This window comes from Diceros bicornis, chromosome 15, assembly GCF_020826845.1.
Source record: "Diceros bicornis minor isolate mBicDic1 chromosome 15, mDicBic1.mat.cur, whole genome shotgun sequence".
NCBI lineage: Eukaryota > Metazoa > Chordata > Mammalia > Perissodactyla > Rhinocerotidae > Diceros > Diceros bicornis.
The window spans coordinates 15,877,683-15,904,934 of NC_080754.1; the positions used below are offsets into that span (position 1 = coordinate 15,877,683).

General features: G+C 40.5%; 1 protein-coding gene across 3 annotated transcripts in view; it reads left to right on the plus strand.

Annotated features, from left to right (window-relative positions):
• The window catches only part of SIDT1 (SID1 transmembrane family member 1), a 103,376-nt gene that overhangs the window by 13,225 nt on the left and 62,899 nt on the right, over window positions 1-27,252 (plus strand). For all 3 annotated transcript variants that reach the window (XM_058555804.1, XM_058555805.1, XM_058555807.1), the window contains exon 2: window positions 26,514-26,635. In XM_058555804.1, the coding sequence (XP_058411787.1) occupies window positions 26,514-26,635 (122 nt within the window). The remainder of the gene's footprint in view (window positions 1-26,513; window positions 26,636-27,252) is intronic.

Consider the following 27,252-nt stretch of genomic DNA (forward strand, 5'->3'; position numbering starts at 1 on the left):
TATCCTTCAAAATATATTACATATTATTGTTGGCTTTTTTCATTGATAAAAATGGATTATCAAATAGGTCTTATTTATAACAATATGCCATGTTAAGAGATTATACAGTTACAAAGAAAGGAGAGAAAGTTGAACTTGGCATTTTAGTTCAACTTGGAATCTGACTGCTCAAGTTCAAAGCATTGCTCTGCTATCTCACTACCTCATTCATGTTTTGAAGTGTCCTTACTCTTACGCACAAAATGGAACCTACAAAACTCCCTCTAGTTTCAACTGCTCTTCTCATATTGGCCCTCCAGTCTTTTCAGTGAGCACCTTTTGAGTAATTTGGGGGTTCTCTGATTCTCAGAGCCATCAGAGCCCCATGCCTTCCCTTTGCTTCACCACACAGTTGCTAACTGTGAGTGATCTTCAGAAAGATGTCTAATCTTGCTTGAGCTCACTTTTCTCATGTGTGAGACAGGAATGATAATGAGATTGTGGTGAGGATGAAATGAGAATGGGTGTGTACACTTTCAGCATAGGCTCTGCTACATGGTAAGTGATCAACGCAAATTAACTTAAGTTGTTATTAATAATGTTCATAACATTTCAGTGATATCACTAGAGGGTTTTCAAGAGAGGAAATATGTGATCTAACTTAGGTTTTAAAGATTCATCCAAGCTTCAGTGTTGAGAATGGACTGGAGGGGACAAGAATAGAAGCAGCAAAATTATATAAGTAGCCATTGTAGTAACTACCGACTTGAGAGTGGAGGAAGTGGTGAGAAGTGGGAAGGTTCTAGAGACGTCACAAAGGATTACCTTAGCGACTAGACATGGGGTTGAAGAGAAAGAGAAGAGTCAAGATAACTAAATATTGTTGATTTGTGTGTGTGTGTGTGTGTGTGTGTGTGGAGGGGGTTATTTATTTGCTTGTTTGTTGGGGTTTTTTTTCTGAGTGACTAGAAGGATGTGGTTTGAAGTGGCAAGATACCCAGATGGGGATGATTCTGCAGGTGCAGGTTTGAGTTGAGGAGATAGGGGTGACCAGGAACTTGGTTTTGTACATGTTCAGTTAGAGATGCCTGTCAGATGTCCATGTGGAGATGTCAGGGAGGCACTTGGATAAACAAGAGGAGAGTTCTGGGCTGAAGATTTAAAAGTAGAGTCACCATTGGTTAAATTATGTTGTACGGAATGAGACTCAAATGTGAGATGGCAAGGTGAAAGAAGGCAATCCCAAGTGGACAGTTAACCACAAAGTAAACTAGTTTTTCCTTCAATAGGGATTTTTTTTAACCTCTGAAATTATCTGAATACTTGCTAAGCCGTATGCACAGCACGCTTTGGCGTTGCCTGGATGTTGTTAAATATGTCTGGAAATCTCACACTCTTTAAAGCTACAGACCACTGTAAAAAAAAAATTCACGATTCTAAGAGGTGTCCATCATGAAATGTGCATATTTGAGTATAAACACAGGAAGTGGCCACTCCTCAGGAAGGAAAGAAGTTTAGTCAACAGATCTCAAGTGTTGATCCAAGGAACACTAATCATTGTTTAGTTACAAGATTCAAATATTAAAATAACTCTCTGCAATTCAAATAGATGGTTGGCTATATTCTCTAATAACATAGCAAATATTCATTCACCCAGCCAGTCACTGGGAATAAAGACGCCAAATCAAAGCCAGAGCCTACTAAAGGAGACATGATTGTTGAGGGAGAAATTCCCTTGTGTTCTATTAAAGGCTCTCAAGGAGCGGAGGAAGCACAGAGAGGGAGTCAGTCGCTGGATCCATGCCGTGCCAGGACAGACTTCCAAGACGAGCTGACCTCTTAAAAAGATTTAAACGAATCTAGGAACATGCAAGACTGAGAATATGGAAGGGAAGAAGCATGCTAGAAAAGGGAATGGAATGCACCATGAAGGCCACCTCTCCAAGGGCTTTGCTTTGCCCCCTGTAGCTGTTCTATTCTTATTTTTCTAATTGAACTCTCTTCAGATCACTGAAAATTAAGTAATTGACTCTATAAGTTGACAAAAATAAATGTAACGGATTCACCGAACACACTCACTTTATTTTCAAAGGGTCCTACCTGGGCATTTATTCTTTCAATACAGACATTTTGGAATGTAGATGATCAGTGATCTAAGCACAGAGGGAAGGATTCGAGAAGTTCCAGGAAAGCTTCTCGAGCTGCCTATCACACTTACTGGCCTGCAGATGCCCCAAACACCATACTTGGCTATGACTCATTTGAATCTAAGTGGTGGATTAAAATGCAAACATTGTGAGAAGTTTGGTGATATTTACATCTTAATGTCACTTGAGTTATCAGATTCTGAAGACCTTCCCCAAGAAAGTGAAGTTGAAGAAGTTGCAAGCACCTAGTGACAGAGCCAAAGATAAGGGGCTCACAGTGGACATACACCGTGTGGTGGCAAAAACCCTCATGGAGCATAAATATCAGAAATTTGAGTTTATGAAGTTCATTTGATTCATAAATGAAGAAAACTGTATTTACTTTTTATTAGTAGAATGGGAGATAAAAGCAAGGCCAAGAATGATTGATTGATCATTGGTTCTTGTTTATAGTTGTTTGTATTAGATGTTTTACTATAACAAAATGCATTTTAATATTGCAAAGATGTAATAGATTAATATATCACTAACTGAAAAAAATAATAATTTGTGGAGCAACACCTTGAGACTGTGTAAATATTCTATGTCTCGTCAAACTTTCAACCACTAGTTTTAGCATCCATTGATTATCCTTGCCTGAATCAGATATTACTATGATGGTTTCTAGCTAGTGATTTCCTAATTCATCATTCCTTCCACATTTATCAGTTGAAATTCTACTGTAAGAAAGAGCTTTTCTTTCTCTCCTGTTTTTTTTTTCCGAGGAAGATTGGCCCTGCGCTAACATCTGTTGCCAATTTTCCTTTTTTTTTTCTTTTTTCTCCCCAAAGCCCCAGTACATAATTGTGTATCACAGTTGTAGAGTTATAGCTCTCCTATATGGGATGCCACCTCAGCATGGCTTGATGAGCAGTGAGTAGGTCTGCGCTCAGGATCCGAACCGGCGAACCCCGGGCCACTGAAGCGGAACATGCAAACTTAACCCCTACGCCACAGGGCCAGCCCCTCTCCTGTTTATTTATTTATTTATGTCAGTATGGACTCATAGATTCTTATTTGATCCAATTACTCATTGCTTTTATTTACATTAAAATTTTATTATAAATAACCTATGATAAATAAATGAAAAGCAATAGTACATATTAGAATATATGAGGAAGCCATTTGGTTTAAAACTAATTCGGCCTGACCTTGTTTTTCCAAAAAGGCCTGACGTGGCCTGTTGATCATGCACTGTACATCTGCTTTAAACATTTGCTATGACCCAAAGACAAGAATGATGCCTCTAAAGATAAGGATGTAGCTTTCCCCCATATCGTCATTTCTTTAAGGATAAGCATCTCTTCCTGGGAACTAAGGATTCATTACCGACCTGCTGTGTTCACCTGATAACCACTGACCTGCTGACCACTGACCTGCTGTGCCAGCTAAGCATCTCTTGACAGTAGTAAAAGAGATATTCCTGTCATATGTGATATATGCTCTTTGTTCCGAGACGGTATATAACCACTCTGTACATCCCACTTCTTTGGTGCCCTTCCTTTCTTGGGGAAGCAAGGCCCCAGGATATAGTTCTCAAACTTGGCTCATAATAAACTCACCCCAATTTTGATTTATAGATTGATTACGGATTATTTGCATTGACACCTACCATTCCAAGTATTATGGGATTGTTTTTCCCTTCAAATCAGTTATACTCCATGTCTATAGTAGGCATATTAAGAATTTCTCTTTTACTTTAACCCAGAAAGTAGGTTTCTTCTCTCTCCTCCTGTGATATTGTGATTTAGAATAAGAAATGTATATTTGGTCTTTGACCCTTCTGGCACAGAGCTCCTAAAGCCCTTGGAATTTCCTAAGTGAAAAGAGCAATCAAGGTGTCTTGTTATTCATAACAAACCCCTTTCAACCACATCTGAGTTTATGTTAATGAAGTGACTTTTGGAAAGCACCTAAGTTTGGGGGCTGGTTGTCAAGGGGAACCAACCGTGTGATTGGAGGGTTGGAACTTTCAGTCCCACTTTCCTGACCTCAGGCGAAGGGAGAGAGGCTGGAGGTTGAATCAATTGCTGATGGCCAATGACTTAATCAGTCATGCCTATACAATGAAGCCTCCATAAAAACCCAAAAGGTCGGGGTTCAGAGAACTTCCAGTTGGTGAACAGGTGAAGGTGTTGGGAGAGTGGGGGCGCTCAGAGAGCACGGAAACTCTGCGCCCCATCCCAGGTACCTTGCCCTGTGCATCTCTTCCATCTGGCTGCTCCTGAGTTATATCCTCTGTAAGAAACGGGTAATCTAGTAAGTAATATGTTTCTCTGAGTTCTGTGAGCTACTCTAGCAAGTTAATCAAACCTAAGGAGGGGTTGTTGGAGCCTTCAATCTATAGCCAGTAGGTCAGAAACCCAGGTGACAACCTGGACTTGGAATTGGTGTCTGAAGTTGGGGAGTGGGGCAGTCTCATGGGACTGAGCTCTTAATCTGTATGATCTGACTCTATCTCCAGGTAGAAAGTGTCAGAATTGTGTTGAATTGTAGGACACCCAGCTGGTGTCTGAGAATTGCTTGGTGGTGTCAAAAAAACACATACGTTGTAATCAAGGGTGCAGAATATCGGACATCCCCATCACCAGCAAACTAATGATATATCAGTGGCTTTTAAGGAATCACAAGGTTATCATCTAGGTCATCTATTGGGACCCATCATCCAGATCACCTGTTGGGTCCCAAGCAGATCTGCCCCTAGATCATTTAATAAGTATAGTAATCTTCAATTTTGAATTCACAGTTAAAAGGATAAGCATATAATTATTTTTTTATTCATGAGAAACTGAAAGCCAGAATAATGAAACAAATTATTTCAGTGATAGCTGAGGCTAGGATTCCTGAGTGTCTCATTTCAGGTCCATAATTTTATCCAAGTCCTGCACTATGGAATTCTCAGGATATGTTTTTAAACGTAGGTTTTCATTAGTGGTTTCTGAAATATGATAAACTTTGCATTATCTCTGGGTGGTGAGATTGTGGGGAATTTTATTGTTCCTTTCTGTGTTTTCTAAATATTTCACAATAAACACGTTTTACTTTTACCTAAGGTAAGGACAGTAAACAGCCAGCAGACTGAGGAGTATTGGGGAAGAGCACCGACCAGGTGGGGCATCAGGATGTGTGTGTTTTTATCCCCTTAACTACCTGTGGACCTTCTGCAAATCCTATTCCCTCTCTCAGCTTTATTTTCCCCTCTGATGAGACAAGAAGATTGCATTTTGATCCTTATTCAAGCACTAAGACTCAGTGTTCTGACATTTTTCCACCATATGTCGGTTTGTAATTTTTTCCTTAACTATAGACAAGTAGGATAAACCTCTTGCTGAAAAGATCATTTCTAATTCTTTGTCTTAAAAAAGTGAGTAAATGAAAATTTTAAATCTACTCTTTTTTTGTTTGTTTGTTTTCCTTTTGAGAAGCTTCCCATAGGGCTCTTCGCTGCCTGGAAGTGGTTTCTTTTGTTTTTTCCCTCCACTCTTTGCCATGTGTGCTGAACTTGTATTACAATCTCTTTTTGTTTCCTGCTGCTACTCTTGCTGAACGCTGTGTGGATAGGCTTGCTCTAGTGTTAGGTTGGGTTTCTTGGTTGTTTTGTTTTGATTTTACTGCTGTGACAGTCCCTTCTGAGGGGATAGTTTAGGAATCTGATACAATATGTATGGGTTTTTAGCCTTGCTCTCTTTCCTATTTTGGTTTCAACATGTTACTTGAAGTATCTTCTATGTCATTTCTTGCTGTTGGCTTGAATTGAAAAGACCAAGGTACTTGGAGATACTGTGATACCATGGAACTTCTTTGCTGCTAGAAGATGCCAGCATTTCTTTCTTCTTTTCAAATAGGAGCAACCACACCGTGTTGATATTATTACACGTGGCTATGCAGCACCCCAGAGTATGTTATCCAGCTCTTCCCACATTGTCGAAGTGAAGTTCCAAGTCAACACACCATGATGGTGTGTGAATGATTCAAAGACACAGCCAATGAGCTATCTGAATTGGAGCCTCACCATCCTTTATGCTCATTTGTTAAGGAAAATATCATAGGGCTGCCAGACCATACAATCACAATCTTGTCTATTTTGCAAAAAAAAAAAAAAAAATTTATAGACACTGCTTTTTTTCTTTTCTTGGATATTTTGAAAATGGGAACCTTGAGGGTTTTTTAGTATGTTAGTTGGCTATGCTAACCAAATCCAAAACCAAAACCAAGCCTAAGGGCCTGGATTTTGCTGAGAAACTGAAATCAACAATAAGAACAACATTGTCTTCTATTAAGTCCTCGGTCTTAGATCCTTTGGTTTTTCATGTATGATAAGTTTCTAAGAATGTGTGTAAAAATTGTTTGTACAAGAGAAGCAGTTGACTTACATGGTAAAAGATAGTGCTCCATTCCTGGGGAGTGAAAAGCAAAGCTGAGTGTTATACAGAAAATGTAAATTATATTCACACATCTATGGACAGCTAATCTTCGACAGAGAAGCCAAAAACATACAATGGAGAAAAGAAAGTCTCTTCAACAAATGGTGTTGGGAAAACTGGACAGCCACATGCAAAAAAATGAAAGTAGACCCTTACCTTACACCATACACAAAAATTAACTCAAAATGGATTAAGGACTTGAATGCAAGACCTGAAACTATGAAACTTCTAGAAGAAAACATAGGCAGTACGCTCTTCGACATCGGTCTTAACAACATATTTTCAAGCACCGTGTCTGACGGGGCAAGAGAAACAATAGAAAAAATAAACAAATGGGATTACATCAAACTAAAAAGCTTCTGCACAGCAAAGGAAACCATCAACAAAACGAAAAGACAACCTAACAATTGGGAGAAGATATTTGCAAACCATACATCTTATAAGGGGTGAATCTCCAAATATATAAAGAACTGATGCAACTCAACAACAAAAAAACTAACAACCCAATCAAAAAATGGGCAAAAGACCTGAACAGACATTTCTCCAAAGAAGATATACAGATGGCCAACAGGCACATGAAAAGATGTTCAAAATCATTAACTATCAGGGAAATGCAAATTAAAACTACAATGAGATATCACCTCACACCCGTCAGAATGGCTATAATTAACAAGATAGGAAACAACATGTGTTGGAGATGATGTGGAGAGAAGGGAACTCTCATACACTGCTGGTGGGAGTGCAAACTGGTGCAGCCACTGTGGAAAACAATATGGAGATTCCTCAAAAAATTAAGGATAGAACTACCATATGATCCAGCTATTCCACTGCTGGGTATTTATCCAAAGAACTTGAAAACACCAATGCATAAAGATACATGCACCCCTGTGTTCATTGCAGCGTTATTCACAATAACCAAGAGTTGGAAGCAACCTAAGTGCCCATCAAGGGACAAATAGATGAAGAAGATGTGGTATATATACACAATGGAATACTGCTCAGCCATAAGAAACTATGAAATCCAGCCATTTGTGACAACATGGATGAACATTGAGGGTATAATGCAAAGTGAAATAAGTCAGAGGGAGAAGGTCAAATACCGTATGATTTCCTTCGTTAAGTAGTAGATAATAACAACAACAAACAAACACATAGAGACAGAGATCTGATTGGTGGTTACCAGAGGGGAAGGGGGGAGGGAGGAGGGCGAAAGGGAAAAAAAAAAAAAAAGAAAAAGGAAATGTAAATTATATGCTGAATATCATTAATAATAAAATTAATTAAAATTAATTTTCTGATGTAATTAATCACTTCATAGTCTCGTTCCCCTCATTCTCTCAGTTTATCTGAAGTGACAATAATAGACCAAAAAAATTGATTTTGCTATCAGGAAGAAGGATGTGCAGACGTTGATTGTGGAGAGGCTTGAACGGGGGATTTTTCAGTGAGTTGAACAGGAAGAGTGAAGCTGTCTTGAAAGTGTCTTATATTGAAAGATGTGTCCAGAGAAAGCTGACTACAAGCTTTCTTTCCTAATAGGAAAGCTGTAGGAATCCACTTTCCTGTCACAGCTCCCAAGAATTGGGAAATTTTCTATTTGGACCACTGAAAACCATTTTAGGAGCTAGTTCTCAACCTATAATTTTAAGGAACTTTCTTTTAGACCCAGCCTTCTACAGTTGAGCCCAAGGCTGCCCAGGGATGTCAATATGTAATTACAAAAGTATTGGTTTATTTAACGATGAAGATCAGTTATGTTTTGGTTACACTCTTAAGTGTTTGAATAAAATCTTTATTTCTGAAAAGGGTGCAAAATTTAAGTTTATCTGACACTAAGTAACATGTTGTCCTGAGTAAAAGCGTCCTCTGGCTCCCTGGCTGTAGTTGATACCTTGGGCCTTCAAGAGTGTAGATAAAGGTTTGACCCTCCTTCTGCCTAACCCAGGACGCAAAAGTTTTTGCAACTTTGATTGCTTCCTCACTGTTTCCCTATATATATTTTTGGATAGATTTTATTTTTCAGGGCAGTTTTAGGTCTATAGAAAAATTAAGTAGAAAGTGCAGAGAGTTCCCATATATCCTCTCCCATCACGCATCCGCCCCCTGCCCCAACGGTTTCCCCTATTATTAACATCTTGCATTAGTGTGGTACACTAAAAATGAACCAATACTGATGCAATATTGATATTGTATTGGTCTTTTTTATTTACTAAAATCCACAGTTTACATTAGGATTTACTCTTGGTGTTGCACCGTTTTGACAAGTGCATATTGTCATGTATCCACCGTTGTGGTGTTGTACAGAATAATTTCACCCCTTTAAAAATCTCCTGAGCTCCACCTATTCATCCTTCCCTCCTTTCCTCAAGCGCTGGCAACCACTGACTTTTTTTTTTACCATCTCTATAGTTTTGCCTTTTCCAAAATGTCATGTAGTTGGAATCATACAGTATGTAGCCTTTTCGGACTTGCTTCTTTCACTTAGCAATATGCATTTAAGGTTCTTCTATATCTTTTCATGGTTTGATAACTTATTTCGTTTTAGCACTGAATAATATTCCCTTGTCTGGATGTACCACCGTTTGTTTATCCATTCACCTACTAAAGGACATCTTGGTTGCTTCCAATTTTCTGCAATTATGAAAAAAAGTTGCTGTAACATTTGTGTGCAGGTTTTTGTGTGGACAAAAGTTTTCAAGTCATTCAGGTATATACCAAGGAGTTTAATTGCTGGGTTATATGGTAAGAGTTTACATTAGGATTTAGTTTTGTAAGAAACTGTCAAATTTGTCTTCCAAAGTGACTGTACCATTCTGCACTCCCACCAGCAATGAAGGAGGGGTCCTCTTGCTCCACAACCTCATCTGCATCTAGTGTCGTCAGTGCTTTGGATTTTAAGGGATGTCTCATTGTTTTAATTTGCAGTTTCCTAAGGCATATGCTGTTGAGCATCTTTTCATGCATTTATTTGCCATCTGTATATCTTCTTTGGTAAGGTGTCTGCTCAGATCTTTTGCCATTTTTAATTTGGATTGTTTGTTTCCTTGTTGTTGAGTTTTGAGAGTTCTTTGTAGATTTTGGATACCAGTCCTTTATAGACACATGTTTTGCAAATACTTTCTTCTTGTCTGTAGCTTGTCTTTTCATTCTCTTAATACATCTTTCACATAACAGACATTTTTAAATTTCATGAAGTACCACTTATTAATTTTTTTCATGGATCGTGCCTTTGGTGTTGTATCTAAAAAGCTATCACCAAATCTAAGATCACCTAGATTTTCTCCTATGTTATCTTCTGGAAGTTTTAGAGTTTTGCATTTTACATGTAGGTCTATGTTCCATTTAAGATTTCTGTCTAGATTATTATTATTTTTTTTTTTTTGGCATATGATGTCCAGTTGTCCCAGCACCATTTGTTGAAAAGACCACACTGTATTTTTAGTATTACAGTGTTGTGCATGTGTGTTTGCATTTATAGCCTGCTTTGGGCCAAAGAGTTTGAAGCAGTTCCATATCTGGGACTCATTGTTCTTATCACTGTTCCCAACCTTCCCTTCTGCTGCCACCATCTCTAAGCTCTACTGTGTTCTTGTCGCTCCTTTTTTCTCTGTCTCTTATGTCTCTCTGCATCTCCCACCCTTTTTGTCTTGCAAATCTTTTATGAACACTGAGGGCCCATCAAGGTTCTCCCTCTTCTCTGGTTGCTCTCCTCAGGTTGTTTGAGGCTTTGCTACTGGCAGAGACATTCCTTCTTCTTCATCTCGGGAGATATGTTTTGTTCCTTACTTCCTGATTCAGAGCCATGATGGGTAATCTCAGTTACTATAGAGCTGGTCTCTCGATTTTCAAGGTTTTGCTACAGAATTTTAATACTACCAGTGATGGAGGATGAAGAACATACATTAGTTGGGCAGTCAGTATCTATTTGCGTTGCCTTCCTATGTCATCGTTTCCTTTATTCAAGTCAACAAGATTTTCTTCGACAAGTCTGCTTTGCTACATAAGTATAATTGGGCTTGCATTTGAGAATTTTTCTGTTCTTTTTCCCATCACTAAAATAAACTTATATGAAATATCCCTTGAAACCATCAGAAGTGATTGTATTTAAAACTTAAGCGCTAAAAGAACCTTTTAAATCACCCAATCTCTTCTCCTTTAATAGGAAAGAAAACTGAGATCCAGTGAAATAATTACTTGTCCAAAATCATGTAACCAGTTTGAAGTAAAGCCAGGAACATAACTCAGGTTCCTGAGGACATTTCCTCAGGATATTTCTATTAAACCACTCTCCCTCTCACAAGAGCACATCTGTTATACTTGTCAACAACAATAAAAATAATTTTAAAATACCATAGTCATATTTTCACAGTCAGGTCGTTTGATCATGAAATTTAAAAGCTTAATGTCTGACTCCCTTACAATTATTGAAAATTGAAACAAGAGGTGTTTTGCTATTGTTTTTCCCTCATGAATTGTCCAGGCATCCATTTGTCTGTGTAAGTCAGGCAAGCATGTTGACACTCAATAAAACTGTGAAGTTGGCAGGTTTTCTTCAGTGTTTTAAGGCACCACAGCCACCCACCAACCATGATCTTACTCTCACTCTCTGTTGACTATGAGGACTAATCTTTATCATTTTCATGCTTTATTTTCATCAATGCTGGGTTCCTTTTTCATGCCAGACACAGGGCAGCTTGGAGACCCGAGCAGTTAGCCTGTCGGTTACTCCAGGACGGTATTAATCCTGAGAACTGGTATTTCTGGATCCACATTAAACAGCCGTGAAGATAAGCCATGGCAAACAGGAATAACCAGCCGTTTCTGTTTCTCTAGATTTAACTGCCTTTTTGTGGACAAAGTGACTCACAACTATTTTAATTCACCTAACTGGGAGCATATGTTGTGCTCCCAAAAAGTAAACATGTAAATGCCCACAGTTTTATTTTATCTTCTCCCATATTTGCAAAAAGGAATCCTGTATTTGTCTCCCCTCTCTCCCACGCCATATCTTCACTATGGTGGAGGAATTATAGCTTTCTAGGAGAGAGAGAATGTTTACCTGGGTAATAAAGGGATAAAAAGTGGGGATAAGGAGAGTGGCAAACAGTGGGGAAGTCTGAGTGTGCAGAGATGGTCTGGGGAGGTCTGTGGACAGTGAGGTTCCAAGATAGCTGTGGAGGATGAGTGAAGTAGAAAAGGAAAGAGGATGTGGGGTCAGGCAAGGTTCTTGGCTGTAAGCAACAGAAATCAACTGGCTAACATAGCAGAAAAAGAATTTATTAGAAGCATAATGCATAGCTCACAAACTTGAGTTGTCAGGCTCAGACTACCAGTGGGGACCAAGGGAGACTAAGCTGCAGGAAATTACAGCAAGAGTCATCCAGCAGGAATGGTTTGGTTGCGATGCTTACCTGGGCACCACCTCCTCCACTGCAGTTAGATATGGTCACCCCTCGACACTGCTGCCATGGACCCCACTAGTGTCACCGCTGCCAATGAATTCTAAACTCTCCCTTCATCTTTGTATCATTTAATCACCATTGAAAGCACCAAGTGGGAGCATCCAACTATCCAAGCGTGGGTGATGTATCTGGCCCCTTTGGCATCCATAGGTAACCTTGCATCCCACAAAACTCACATAGCAGGGTGGTGTGGTGGAAGTTCCTGTACAACATGCAAGGGATTTGGATGATGGGTAACCTCAAATATCAACCCCACCAAAAGTCTTCATGGGGTATTTTCAAGCTAGGGCATTTGTTGGAAGCTATATGGATCCACACATAGGTGATGAGGGAGCAAGATGTGGCAGAGAGGAAAATTGGGGTGCTGTAGACCAGACCTCTGTGCCCATTTAAAGAGGAACATCTAATCTGAGCATCAGAGACGAAGTCAACTGGTATACATCATCTCTGCCACAATGTTCACTCCATAATTAGAAATGGGTTTGTTTCTTAAACATGGCCTTCCCTGAGGCCTCTTCTGCTTGTCTCAAAAAATTTTTTTTGAAGATTTAGAAGAGGAAGATATTTGCAGATGGTCGATTTTGTCTCCTTTAGGAAGTAGTTTCCTTTAGGTAATACTTATATCCTAACAAATACTTATTTAAAATTATAAATGGCACCAGCCTGGCAATAAATATCTCTACAGAAATAAGTGGCTGATAAGCATCAGATCATAACTCTGACAGTCATAACAATAATTTTATGGTGCTTTTCCATCTTGAGAGCGTTAATTGAGTAGGCTTCAGAATAGCTCGAGGAGAAACTTGCCTGCAGTGCAATCACCCAGCATATAAATACAATCCAGGGAATGGATCCTTGAGTTCTGACTCAAACCATAAAATAATTATTTTTCTTTCTTCAACCCCCTCACAGGAGGAGCATAAGCAGGAGACAGAGAGAAAAAGACAGGAAAGATAAAAAGGAGAAAAGGAATCATGAACAGGAGATGAGCAGACTCAGACACCTGAGATGATGGTGAACCAACACAGGCCACTGGCTCTCAACCAGGAACCAAGCCTGGAAATCCTAAAGCAGAGGGAGGTCACTGGACAGAGGGACCAATGCAAAATCTGTGAGAAACCCTGGAGAGACAGAAGATGGTTAGCTCTTGGAGGGAGAGGCAATTCAGAAATTACATTATATTTTCATGTTTTGTAATATTTGCTAACTTTTCCATGTATTTATTTTGTCGCTCATTGAGGATTTCATCTGTGACATATTTGGAAACAAGCATGTATTTGACGCTCCGTATATATACTACAAACATTTCCTGTTCTTATATGAGTGGAGGTTGCCCAGCTAAGGTTGTAGCTTTCAACAAGTCCTGAGACAACATCCCCAGTGTACCAGGGAAGTGGCTGTTCTGAATTCTTCAGCATTATTTCTACAAATATTTCTTGCTCTCCACTTGTTTTCTTCTTGTGGGACCCTGTTATGAGAGGTTCGGGGATTCGATCGGAGATGTAAAAGACACTTTCCACTCCAAACAAATGGACTGAAGGTATATTTTATTATATAGAGGATAGTAAAGGTGATAGTCTGCAAACAGATCCGAATAGGTCAAATATTAAGAGGGAAAAAACATCAGCCCGACTGGAAAGGGAAAACATCCACATCGGCTGAAGAGAAATGACACACATCAACCGGAAAGAGAAACACCAGGTTGACCGAAAAGAGAACACATCAAATCAATTACTTCATATCAAATCAATTACTTCACATCAAATCAGTTACTCACAACATCCATGCCCCACTGCCGGGAGAGCCCTGTCAATCGACGCGGCTGGGCAAGGATCACACGTCCTGGGCAAGGTGTCCCTTCCACAGGTGGAACTCTCACCGGGTCTCAGTCTCCAGCAGTTTATATAAGCAGTTACCGAGTTTACAGAGCAAGCATCTAGTGTTCCCATGCACAAAATAGTTATCAGTGGCGTACGTGCACTGAGCCCCTTGGCTAAGGTACCAGCCCAGTAGTTGTGTACGTGCATTGTTCTCTTTGGTTATCGTCTTAGCCCGGCACAGATGGCCAGTCCATCCCGCGCTACGACGCTCTAAGAGCCTTGAAATGTTACAACTTGCAACTCTCTCCGTGGGAGAAAGGCCAGTTCCCGGGAAAAGGCCAGTTCCCACCACACAGAAAGCAGCTTTGTATTTCTTTTTGTGCTGGTGGCTGTAGGTCAATGGAGTGGCCAAACATGGCTGTACCCATGTCAAGACAGACTCCTATTATGTAGATGTCAACACTTCTCCTGCCCTTCCAATTTCTTAATTTTTTTGTTTCTATTCTACATTTCTTCAGGTAGATCTTCAACCTGATCCTCCACTTCTCAAATCTGTTGTTCATTCTAATGTCCAACACCTTGCTGAGGTCTTTAAGTAAACAGTATTATTTTTAAAATCTGGGATTTCCAGTTGGCTCATCTTTATAACTATAATCTGCTACATTGGGTAGTACAGTCCATAAATTGTATGAGTAGAAAAAGGTGAGATCAGGGTGACTTAGGGTCTTCAGGACATAACTGACTTGACACCAGTTCTTGTGAAAAAATATCTAGTACAGCATTTCCCAAAGTGTATTCCATGGAACACCTGTTCCATAGGATAGTCTTGGTGTTGCATGTAAAACAGCTTCCACGTGGAGTAGAACTTGGCTATGTTTTGACTACCCAGCGTCTGAACCCCATTCTGATATGTTTAGGGGAATTCCCCCATTTCATGAGTCTCCTCTGGAGGTAGAGCCCCGTCCACTACAGAAATGGCACCTGTTTTCTCATCCCCAACTCACCCCCAAGTTCAGGCATGGGCCCGTGGCCTCCATGCTGCCAACCACATCTGCTTTCCCCAGACTTTGACTTGGGAACCAATGATGCAGGGAAGCAGCTGTCCACCCGCAACAGAGGCAACATTGGGCTTCCAGGGGTGGCCGTAGCAATGGGGTGGTAGCACTTAAAACCTTCCAAAGACTTTCTGTTGCCCTTAAAGTAAAGCCACAACCTCCCTAACATGATTTATAAGACTCTTCAAGACTATAATGGTCCTTCACGCACCTCATGCTCCAGCCTAGCTGATTTTCTCTTAATTCTTCAAACATGCTTCTTGCCTTCTCTCTCTTCTTCTCTTTTTCTCCTTCCCTCCCTCCTTCCTTATGTCTATCACACTGTTCCCTTTGTTTGGACATTTCTCCTGCTCTGTTGCACATTTTTCTGGTTAATTCTTCCTCATCCTTTAGGAAAATATTCCCTCTGAAAGTCTACACCATGCACAGGAACTTGAATGTTAATGCAATTGCTTGTTTAATTGGCATTCTAGGTGCAAACCTATGATCTCAGTAAGGGCAGTGACTGTGTCTACACTGCTTCGTAATGTATCTCCTGTGCTCAGAACAATGCCTGGCACAGGACAGGCAGTCAAATACTTATTGAATAAACAAAGTTCATCCTAAAGCAGCTAGAATTTAGACTGTATATTGTTCTGTATTCCTGGCTTGCCAATTATTATACCTCTTTTCAATGTTTTCCCATGTTTTTATCGGGATTGAAATTTTTGTGATAAAATTTAAATCATAAACCAAAACAGGACAAGGGGTGGAGGGATGCACTTATATGGTGACTGATAAACAATAATGTACAACAAAAATTTCACAATAAAAATAAATAAATAAATAACCAAAACAGGAAAGCTTATATGAACGTATTTGTGTCTAGGTTATTTTTGGCATAATGAAATTGGTAAGATGAGGCCTGTAAAGCACGCTTCTTAGAAAAGTGCTCTGAATACAAAATGCTGACAATCTAAAAGTATAGGGAATAAACAGCTCCTAAGGGGTAAACTGGTCTTTTCAATGAGATGAATGAGCTGTTCTAGGAAAGGTAGAAGCCAAGTTGTAAGAGGGAATTAGTATCCTACATGAGATGGACCGTGTAACCTTCTCCTTTGCCAGGAACAATTGGGCTTATAAGTGGGTCTCCACACATGGAAAACAGACAGTCAATAACCAATTGATTGGTGAGTGTGTGAGGATTGTTGAATGTCCCGGTGGGACAGGTCTGCCTTCTGCTCTGCCTGGTGCTTTGCAGGTGACAAAACACTGTCACTAATAGTCTAGGGAGGTGGATGGTCTGGGTGTTACTGTGCCCATTCTACAGTTGAGGAAACTGAGGTCCAGAGAATTTAAGTGATTTGTCCCACGTCACCCAGAGAGTAGATGTTAGTGCCAGAAATAAAATCCAGGTCTACATATCTTTCTTCATTATAGCATAAGTTTACAGAAGATTGTTTCCAAGGCTGAATCAAGCAGAAGGAATTTTAAATAGTCACTTCAATAACTACAGGAATTATTTTCATGCTTATCTTAAAAAAAAAAAGTGTAACCTATGATTGAGGCAGCTCAGTTCCCTGCAGTGGTTATGAAAAGCTTGGGATGAAATGCGTCATTTAATAGGGCTTTATAACCTCTAATAAGAAAGAGATTCAGAACTGCGAGAGCGCTTGGCTCCAGGGCAGCTGTTTTCACACACAGTCACACAATGGACTCTCCCAGCAGGCGTGCCTTCACTCAGCATGAAGGGTCTTGGCAGGTGGGTACAAGCTGGAGATAAACTGACGGCCAGGGAGAGGTACAAAGTCTTGGAGAATGACTTTATTGCTTAAAAATCCTACAAATCCTAGCTCAGGGCTAATCTTCCTCAGCTAAAAGAGGAAGATTGGCAATGGATGTTAGCTCGGGGCCAATCTTCCTCACCAAAAAGAAAAATCCTACAAATCTAATGTTATGGGTTGATTTATGTCCCCCCAAAATGTATGTTGAAGTCTGAATCCCTGGGATCTGTGCATGTGACCTTATTTGGCAGTAGGGTCTTTGCAGATGTAATCAGGTTAAGATGAGGTCATTAAGATGGGCCCTAATCCAATGTGACTGAAATCCCTATAAGAAGAGGGAAATTTGGACGCAGACGTGCACAGAGAGGAAAACCACATGTGAAGACAGAGGGACACAGGGAGAACACTATGTGATGACAGAGGCAGAGATGGGAGTGATGCAGCTGCAAGCCAAGGAATGTCACTGATTGATGGCCACCACCAGAAGCTAGGAAGAGGCGAGGAAGGCTTCCACCCAGAGGCTCGGAGGGAGCGTGGTCCTGCTGACACCTTCAGTTCAGACTTCCGGCCTCCAGAACTGTGAGAGAATAAATTTCTGTTGTTTTAAGCCACCCAGTTTGTGGTACTTTGTTATGGCAGCCCTGACAGACTCATACACCTAATAATGCAGGGTGCCCTGACCATATTTCTTTCCCAGGGTAGAGCAATGGAAAAATGAGCCATGTTAATGGGACCAAAGACAATGCCAAGTTCTGCAGCTGGCTGAGACAAAGAGAGAGGCAGCTAAGAGCCACTGTTTCTTCAGCACCACATCCTAGAGAGAGAGAGAGCGCGCGAATGTAATTGATGAAGTTGGCATAAGCAGATGGAGCAATAGAGTAAGGATAGACTACAGCAAAATGAGCCAGGAAAGCAATAGGACTGTGTTTGGGGACTGAGTGTCTACCCTGAATAACAAAGAGCCTGGGTAAAATGAGGGTTGTCCCCCAGAAGTGAGCAAATGCAAAGGCCACATTATAGCTTCTTTTGTATTATTATTGTGAAATATTTTAGACATATAAACAAGTATAGAAAATAATGTAACAAACACCTGTGTACCCCCACCCATCCTCTTCCTTCGTCCCCAAAAGTAACCATTTTGGGCAGACAGTTCTTCATAGGTCTCTTGATTTCTGCACATCTTACAGCAAGGCATCTACTGAAATTTTTTTCTATACCATCGTTTCAAGGACATTTGTACAGCAAACATGCTCAGCAGACTTACTGCCCACGATAAAAGATAAGAGTTCCCTCAGCTCATGGCTCCTCTCCTGCAGTGCAGCCACTGCATGGATGTAGGCATCCAGCTGGGCCCATTCACATCATCTTCATGGTACCTGGATGCAGAGGAACTGATGGAAGTTTGCTGATGCTAATGCTGCTTGCTGTGACAAGAGTAATAAAGTCCTTTGTCTCACCCCAGGAGTCTCTGTCTTCCGTCAGCATCGATGAAACTGTGGCAAGTGGGGTAAAGTCTGGAATCCTTCAAAGCTTTTGAAAACCATTGTCTTAAACTTGATGTTTGTTATTTCCATGTATGTATATTTTACTAAAGACTACATATAGAAATATGGTATTGTTTTGCTTGTTTACAAAGTTTGTGTAAATGGGATCATGCAGTATATGTCCTTCAGCAACCTGTTCTTTCTCTCAGTTTTTCTTCTTAAGAGTTCTTCGTACTGATCCATATTCTAGTTCATTTATTTTTAACCACTGAATAGCATTCATTGTATGAATACAATTTGTTTGTTCATACTCCTGTTATTTAGCTTATTTTTCTTGCTATTTAGGTTGTTTCCAAATTTTATTATTGCAACCAATGCTTGCAATGAACATTCTTGTTCCTGATTCCTTGTGCATATGGAAGAGAGTTTTTCTTGGATATAAACTTAGGAGTGGAAATGCTGCAATCTAATGTGAATGCGTCTTCAGCTTTAGTAGATATTGCCAACTTGCTCTCTGAGGTGGTTGGACCAAATAACATTTTCATAAGCAATATGCAAGAGTTCCTGTTTCTCTACATCCTTGCAAACGTGGTATTGTCATATCTTTGAGGCTTTACCTTTCTGATGTGCTGAACATCTTTGCACATGGTCTTTGGTCATTCTTCTCCTCTTCAGTTGCTGTTTATCTCCTTAACCCATTTTTCTATTGGTTTTTTGTTTGTGTGTGTGTGTGTGTGTGTGTGTGTGTGTGTGAGGAAGATTAGCCCTGAGCTAACGTCTGTTGCTAATCCTCCTCTTTTTGCTGAGGAAGATTGGCCCTGGGCTAACATCCATGCCCATCTTTCTCTACTTTATATGTGGGACGCCTGTCACAGCCTGGCTTGATAAGCGGTGCGTTAGATCTGCACTTGGGATCCAAACCTGCAAACCCTGGGCTACTGAAGCGGAGCATGCAAACTTAATCACTACGCCACTGGGCCGGCCCGTTTGTTTGTTTTTCTTATGAGTATTAAGGGTTCTTTAGATGTTCAAGAGACTGACATTATGTTTTTTATATGTGTACAAATAACATTTCCTAGTCTGTGGCTTGTCTCTTCCCTTCATTTATGGTGTTTCTATAGCTTCACAGTGGAGTACGAGAAGTTTATAGATTCCACAGTGGAAGAGTAGGAGAAGCTTATATCCATAGTGGTATTCGGAGCCAGGGTTTCAAAATAGTGATGATAGCATGATCTGACCAAGCATTGTGTGGAGACTGGGATGCAAGAAGCTTGGGTTCTAGTCATGATTCTTCTGTAGCTGAGTATCCTTGGGGAAGTCACGTCACCTCTATATCTGCAGCTCCTTGTCTGTAAATGGAACCTTTGGACTAGCTGATCTCTCTGAGCACCTTCCCAGATTTAAGGTTCTCTAACACTATGAGTCAAGGTCATGTGCACCAGGCAGGCAACAGCAGGACTTATGTGGACCAGCCCAACTTTGCTATAACTTGGGAAGTGCCCGAGCAGCTTCTGTGTTGTTTTCCCTGACTCCCCCACAGGGGTAGCCACTTTGTCTTCCATGTGCCCACAGCATCCGCTCACATTGCTACCGTACTGTCATCACGTTATGCCGCTGCTGGTGAGTTTTCCATTTGTCTCTTTAACTAGATCATGAGCTGTTCAAGGTCAGGGTTGCCTTTAGTATAGTCCCAGCACCTCCCATAGCTCCTGACTCAGTGAATGTTTGATGAATGATGGAGGGAGCATGGGAGGAAGGGAGGGAGGGAGAGAGAGAAGAAAGGAAGGAGGGAAGGAAGGAAGGAAGAAAGAAGGAAGGAAGGAAAAAAGGACCAAAGAAACTAAACACCCCCAAGATATACCCCCAGTGAAGACAATAGAGTTACTAAAACAGTTATATATTAGGAAAAGGAAGCATTAGCCAATACTATGTAGTTATTTTACAAGTGGAGTCAGTTTTTCAAGATCACACAGGAAACAAGGGTGTGCTGAATAATGGAAACCAATAATCTCTGATTCTTAATCTAATGTTCTGGCTAATAGAGCCTACGACCTCATTATTTTAGCAAAACCAAACTAGATTTTGAATTAAACTAATTTTCATCCTCTTCATGCAACATAACTATATTACTTATAATTTTGAACTCTTCCCTACTGACATGTTATAAAAGATTTAAAAGAGAGTCTCTAAGCTTTGAGACCTTTCATAATGGTAATCTATATAATAGAGATGGGAGTACTTAAATAATTCTTCTCTCTTAGCTATCATGCAATTCCGTGCTTGTAGTAAACTTAGGAAGAAAATAAGATCTATGTAATAAAAGTGCTGTTGTTGTCATGACAACAGAAAGAAGCAACAGGAGGGAAAATCTTGGCTGTTAGGAATGGTCTGTTACTTGGTGTCAGGAATGGTTTGTTGCCGGGTGCCAGGGTCCATTATGCGTGGTCAGTACTCTGTCCTTCATTTAGTTTTGCCTTTACTCAGCTTACTTCACTGTACAAATGTAATCCAATTTCCTCAGTTGCACATTAGCCTCTGGAAAAGCAAAGCAGATTTTGAACAGGGCTCTTTATCCTTTCCTGGGGTAATGCATTATCTGTTCATCCTGAAAAACTGCCCAGTGTCTGCTGTCTCCTACGCTAATATATTTTCTTGCAACTTATTACGCTAGTATCTCTGAGTTTGGTTTTATTATGATTAGTAAGATCATTATCAAATAATAAAATGAAAGTAGATTACAAGAGCCAGACCAGGAATAAAATTAGGGTGTGGAAATGAACAGTCGAGTGGGGTACCCGTGGCAGGGACACATGTGTTCTGCTCTTCTCCTGGCAGGCCTCCATCCTGCCAGCCCAGGTTCAACCCTCCCAGGCACCAACTTTCAGGCGTGCTAGTGATGTCGGTGATCTTGTGATTGTGCATCTCGTAATAATGGGCAGTTGGCGTGTTGCTGACAAACAGGGTCATCCACTAGATGTTTTCTTTGAAACTACTTCCCAAAGCGTAGGCTCCAATCCATGTACATCAGAATCCCTACCATGCTTTGTTAAAAACGCATATATATTTTTTTGTGTGTGTGAGGAAGATCAGCCCTGAGCTAACATCCATGCCAATCCTTCTCTTTTTTTTTTTCTTTTTCTTTTTTGCTGAGGAAGACTGGCCCTGGGCTAACATCTGTGCCCACCTTCCTCCACTTTATATGAGACGCCGCCACAGCATGGCCTGACAAGCAGTGCATGGTGTGCGCCCGGGATCCAAACCCGGGCTGCCAGCAGCGGAGCGCGCGTGCTTAACCACTACGCCATGGGGCCAGCCCCAAAAACGCATATTTTTAAGTTCCATTCCTGATCCACTGTATCAGAAATGCTGGGGATAGGCTTGATGGATTTGAATGCTAAAAAACACACTCAAATTTGAGAATCACTGCCTTAGAGTAAAGGGAAAAAAACGGAGGGAAATCCCTTCTGGCATTCAGTACCTAAGAAGGGAGGAGGGGCTGAATCCCAAGTAATGAAAAAGGAAGCAGACAAGCTAAAGATAAGCCTTGCCTAGTTCACAGCTTTCCTTAGGTTTACCTCAGTTCTGACTGCTGTAGATTTAAGCCGGAATAAAGTGTGCTCTAAAAACATGTGCTGTATAATGCTGGTGAGTGTTTGTGTTAACGAACCTTAAAAATGAGCCTGCTTCTAAGTTAATTCATTCAACCAGGCACTGGGGATGCCAAAGATGAAGTTTGTAGCTCCCTAGAAGAGCCAGGCAGGTAAACTAACAGTTAACACACTGTAAGGTCCACTGTGAGATACCACTTCATACCCACTAGGATGGTTACAATCAAGAAGACAGGCAGTAATAAGTGTTAGCAAGGATGTGGAGAAATTGGAACCTTTTACATTGCTGGCGATGTAAATTGCTGGATTGTCAAATGATGTGCCACTTTGGAAAACATTTTGGCAGTTCCTCAAAAAGTTAAACATAAAGCTACCATGTGACCCAGCAATTCTACTCATAGGTATACACTCAAAAGAATTGAAAACATATGTTCACACAAAAACTTGTATACAAATGTTCATAACAGCATTGTTTGTAAAAGCCAAAAAGTGGCACAATCAAAATATCCATCAACTGAAGAATGGATAAAACAAATGTGGTATATTCATACAATGGAATATTATTTAACAATAAAAAGGGGTGAAGTATTGATACATGCTACAATGTGGAATAACATTGAAAACATTATGTTAAGTGAAATAAGCCAGATACAAAGTGACGTATGTTATATTACCCGTTTATATGAAATGTCCAGAATAGGCAAATCCATAGAGACAGAAATTAGATTAGTGGTTGGAAGGGATTGGAGGAAGGAGGGAATGAAGAGTGACTGCTCATGGGTACAGGGCTTCTTTTTGGGGTAATGAAGATATTCTAGAGTTAGACAGTGGTGATGGTTGTATGGATCTGTGAATACACTAAAAACTACTGAATTGTACACTTTAAGAGTAAATTGTGTGGTGTATGAGATATATATCAGTTTTTTAAAGTGATGGAAGAAATGGCCAAGAAAAAAGTAAGGAATTTGACTACATAAAAAATGCTTTGTGGCTGTCTATAGGAAAAACTCACTTCTATTCGGACTCATAATACTTCTGACACCATACCTGTGGGTTTTCCACACATCAAGCAATTCTGTGACACCAGTGGGGTGTCCTACAATTCAATTCAGTTCTGAAACTATCTACCTGGTGTTAGCATCAAGTCTCATAGGTTAAGGGCTCAGTCCCACAAGACTGCCCACCCCCTACTTCAGATGCCAATTGCAAGTCCAGGTTGTGACTTATGCTTCTGACCAACAGGCTATAAATCAGAGGTTCCCATGACTCCTCCCTCAGGTTTGATTAATTTGCCAAAGTAGCTCACAGAACTCAGGAAAACAGTGTACTTACTAGATTGCTGGTTTATTATAAAAGGATGTTAACTCAGGAACAGCCACATGGAAGAGATGCATAGGGTGACATTTAGAAGGGTCCTGAGCACAGGAGCTTCTCTCCTTGTGGACTTGAGGTATGCCATCCTCCGGGCACATGGTTGTGTTCACCAGCCCAGAAGTCCTCTAAACCCCGTACTTCGGGGATTTTTGTGGACACTTCATCATGTAGCCACGATCAAGCATTAACTCCATCTCCAGGCCCTCTTCCCTTCCCAGAGGATAGGGTATGGAGCTGAAAGCTTCTAATCATGCCTTGGTCTTTCTGGTGACCAGTTTCCATCCTGAAGCTATCCAGGATCCCAGCAAGAGTCTCCTCATTAGAACAAAAGACACTCCTGTCACCCAGGAAATTACAAGGGATTTAGGAGCTCTGTGTCAGGAACCAGGATCAAAGACTAACTATTAGAACAAAAGACACTCCTGGTCCTCTTATCACTTAGGAAATTACAAGAATTTTAGGAGCTCTGTGCCAGGAACTGGGGGCAGAGACCAATATATATTTTTTCTATTACTTCACAGTGGTATAAACACTGTATAGAGGCAATCAGAGGTTACATAGGGCCCCCCCAAGGGAGGGATATCCACTTATTTGGCAGGATGGGGCAATATCAGAGAAGACTTCCTAAAGGAGGACTTTAGGGATGAGGAGGATAGCCGAAGGCCAGTCACTGGGGACAAAGGCCTTTTAAGAACAGCAATTGTTCTTAAAATTCAGCAACAGAATTGAGCATGACAAGATACCAGGGGATTGGCAGGCACAGAAACTAAAGAAGAAGACAGAGAAGAGATCAACAAGAGCTTTGAGAGAGTCAAATCAGTGGAGGAAAGATGAGCTTTTCAATAAGTGGTGTTGGGTAACTGGAGAGACATATGAAAAAATAATAAAATTGAAATCATTCAGCATATCATATACTGGTATTGATTACAAAGGGAGCAGAGATTTAAATATTAAAAAAATGAAACTACAAAATACTAGAAGAAACTGTAGGCCTCAGTAACCTGGAGTGGTGAAAACTTTCTTGACTTTGACTCAAAATCCAGAAAAAGACTGAAATTTTTGGCACTTGAATCTAGTCAAGCTTCTAGCTCTAACTACCAGTTTACAGGAAATACGAAGATAAAGGACCCTGTTCAATGACACCACAGGGGCCATCAGTAAAATCTAGAATGTGGGTACTTTGTACTGCTGCTTTGTGAGCTGCTTTCTTTAACAAATAAATACCCTCCCCCCAAAAAAAGGACCAGGGGTACCTCTAGGTTAAAAGCAACTCAAAAGACGTATCAGCCAAATGCAATCTTGTTTCTACCCAAATTTTTTTAAAAACTGAAAAAAAAGCAATTTTTGAAACAAATGAAGAAATTCAAACACTGTGGATATTGGATAATTTTAAAGAATTATTATTAATTTTATTAACTGTGATAATGGTAATGTGTTTATGTTAAAAAGAGGAGGTTTTATCTCTTAGAGATACATATAGATTGAACTCTTTACAGATGAAATGATATAACCTTTAGTATTTACTTTAAAATAATCCAGTAAGGCTGTGGGTGTGAAATAGAATGTGTAAATGAAATAAAATGTACACTTATTAATAATTATTAAAGCTGGATGATAAGTAAATGAGGATTCCTTATACTATTCTCATTACTTTGGGGTAAATCTGAACATTCCCAGAACCACGGAAGGCCTTTTCAGCAGGAGAATACCAAGAGGAAATTGGCAGCAGAGGGGGTACACCCCTGGGGATGAGAAGACTAGATAAGCTGGTGTCAAGGAGAGTTACAGTGATAAAGGACTGAACTATGAGAACGTCATTGGGGGTGGAAGGGAGGCTCTGGGTGTGGACAGCGTGAAGGAGAAAGAAGTGTCAGAGTTGATGACCTGTTGATTGAGGAAGCTACAGAAGTAGGAGTCAGGGATGACTCTCAGGTTTCAGGCTTGCCGAATGGCTACATGGTGAAGCCATTCAACAAACAAAGGAATTCAGAAGAAATTCAAGCTAGAGGCGAAGGGAGTGATAGCTTCCATTGCAGACAGGTTGAGTTTGAGGTGCCTGTGGAACACCCAGAGCTTAGGAAAGAGATCTGCACCAGAGATAGGGTTCGGCAATTATCAGCTGCAGCGTAATTTCCACGGAAACATGTAGAGCGCTGGCTCAAAAAGATGCTCCCTTCCTGAGCAAGTGCTTCTTATCAAATTAATAAACTACTCCGGACTGTTTTAACATTAAAAAAGCAAAGTGGCTTAATCAAGGAGAATGATATAAAAGAACCAAATAGTAATGTATGGTATCCATGCTGTTCTGTTTCCTCTCAACTTCCATTTTGAACATGTGATAGATCTTCAGGGTTTAACTGCAAGATTTTCTTGTTTCATTTCTTTCCACTAATAAAGGAGTTTTCAAGAGAACAATAACGGCTTTAATACATTAGTGGGAAAAGGGGGGAAAAAATCTCATGTGAAAGATCAAATTTTACTTTTTCTTTTTTACTTTGCCTTTGTTCTATCTTGTTCTTTCCATGTTGTCTATGGTATTAAAAAAACTGAAGGAAGACACCAAAGCCATCTAAATCCAGGGCCCCAGTTCGACTTCCTGTCTTTAAAACTGTCATGATCGGGTTAAATCCTTGCATGTGTGTTCAGAAGGAGCAATGGAGCCGCTGATGTGGAAAAGCATTTTGTGTCGGCTTGATTTACGCCTTGGAGCAGGGCAAAGGGGAATCCTCAGCCCCGACGGGATCTGTGGCTGGGGCATCAGGCCATCTGCTAGACTTTAATAAAACATGTCAAGGACATTTCGGTGTGAAGCACAGAATGATTTTCCAAACTGAAATTAAAGTTTGTCAGCAACTGAGGTGTTTATAGGTCTTTTTTTTTTTTTTTTTTTTAAGATATTTGTATCTTTAGCATTTTCATTCAAAGAAGAAGAGAAGCACATCAATGTCTTTCTTTTTCTGCTCTGGCCTTCGTCTTACAATCTTGTGTTGACTGCCCAGTCCATACTCCTCAGCCTGCAATTTGAAGCCTCCGTACTTTGGCTTCACCCAAGACCACTTCAATCAGAACTTTGGCAGGTTGGACCCAGGCATCAGTCTTCTAAAATCTCCCCCGGTGATTTCAACGTGTGGTCAAGGTTGAAATCCACTGTGGTTACAATATGAATGAGGAAAAGACAGCTGGGGCCTTTGGATTATCTATGGTCAGAAGCAGGTGTGAGAAATCAAAGTTTTTCGGAGCTTCAGATGGCAGCTGCGATGTATGTGTGTGTGTGTGTATGCGTGCGTGTGTGTGTGTGTATGCGTGCGTGTGTGTGCATGCATGATCTGCATTACATCTCTGTCTGCCCTGCTCGCAGGTCACCGCCGTGCGGGTATATGTGAACAGCTCCTCAGAGAACCTTCACTACCCAGTCCTCGTTGTGGTTCGCCAACAGAAAGAGGTGCTGTCCTGGCAGGTTCCTCTGCTCTTCCAAGGACTGTGAGTGGATCTTTCCCCAGACAACTTCACTACATTTGGTTTCTTTCAATGTTCTAGACCTTAATTGGTTTTTTCCCTAGTGAAAGGAGAAATCAGACGTTTGGAACGTTAACACATTATGCATGCCAAGTGCAAACAATGGTTGTGGTGCATACCCTCACCTGTTCAACTCTGTTCAATTTACACCCTCTTTGAAGTTCAGATAAGCACTCTGCCTAGATGTGTAGCACCTAGAAATTTTAGGGTTTTAATTCTATCCAGAATGTTCTGTAGCCCTTGGTTGATTAGTGGATCACCCTCTGAGGACAGGACTAGGCCCAGCAGTCAACTTAAATGAGTAACACCTCCCTATTCTTCAAAATACCTACTGAGTGTGCATTCTTCATTTCATAATATTTATCGAGCACTGCTAAGCACTAGATGCTAGGGACACAGCAGTGGGGGGAAAAAAACAACAACGAAGTCCCTGCCCTCATGGAGTTTCTATTTTTGCAGGGGAGACTATATAAGGCACAATAGCACTAATAAGAAAAACCCAGAAGACATTCAGACATGGGCACATTGTCTGGTGCTAAATCATTTTTAGAGGTTGAGGAATTTTAGGATCGAAATACTGA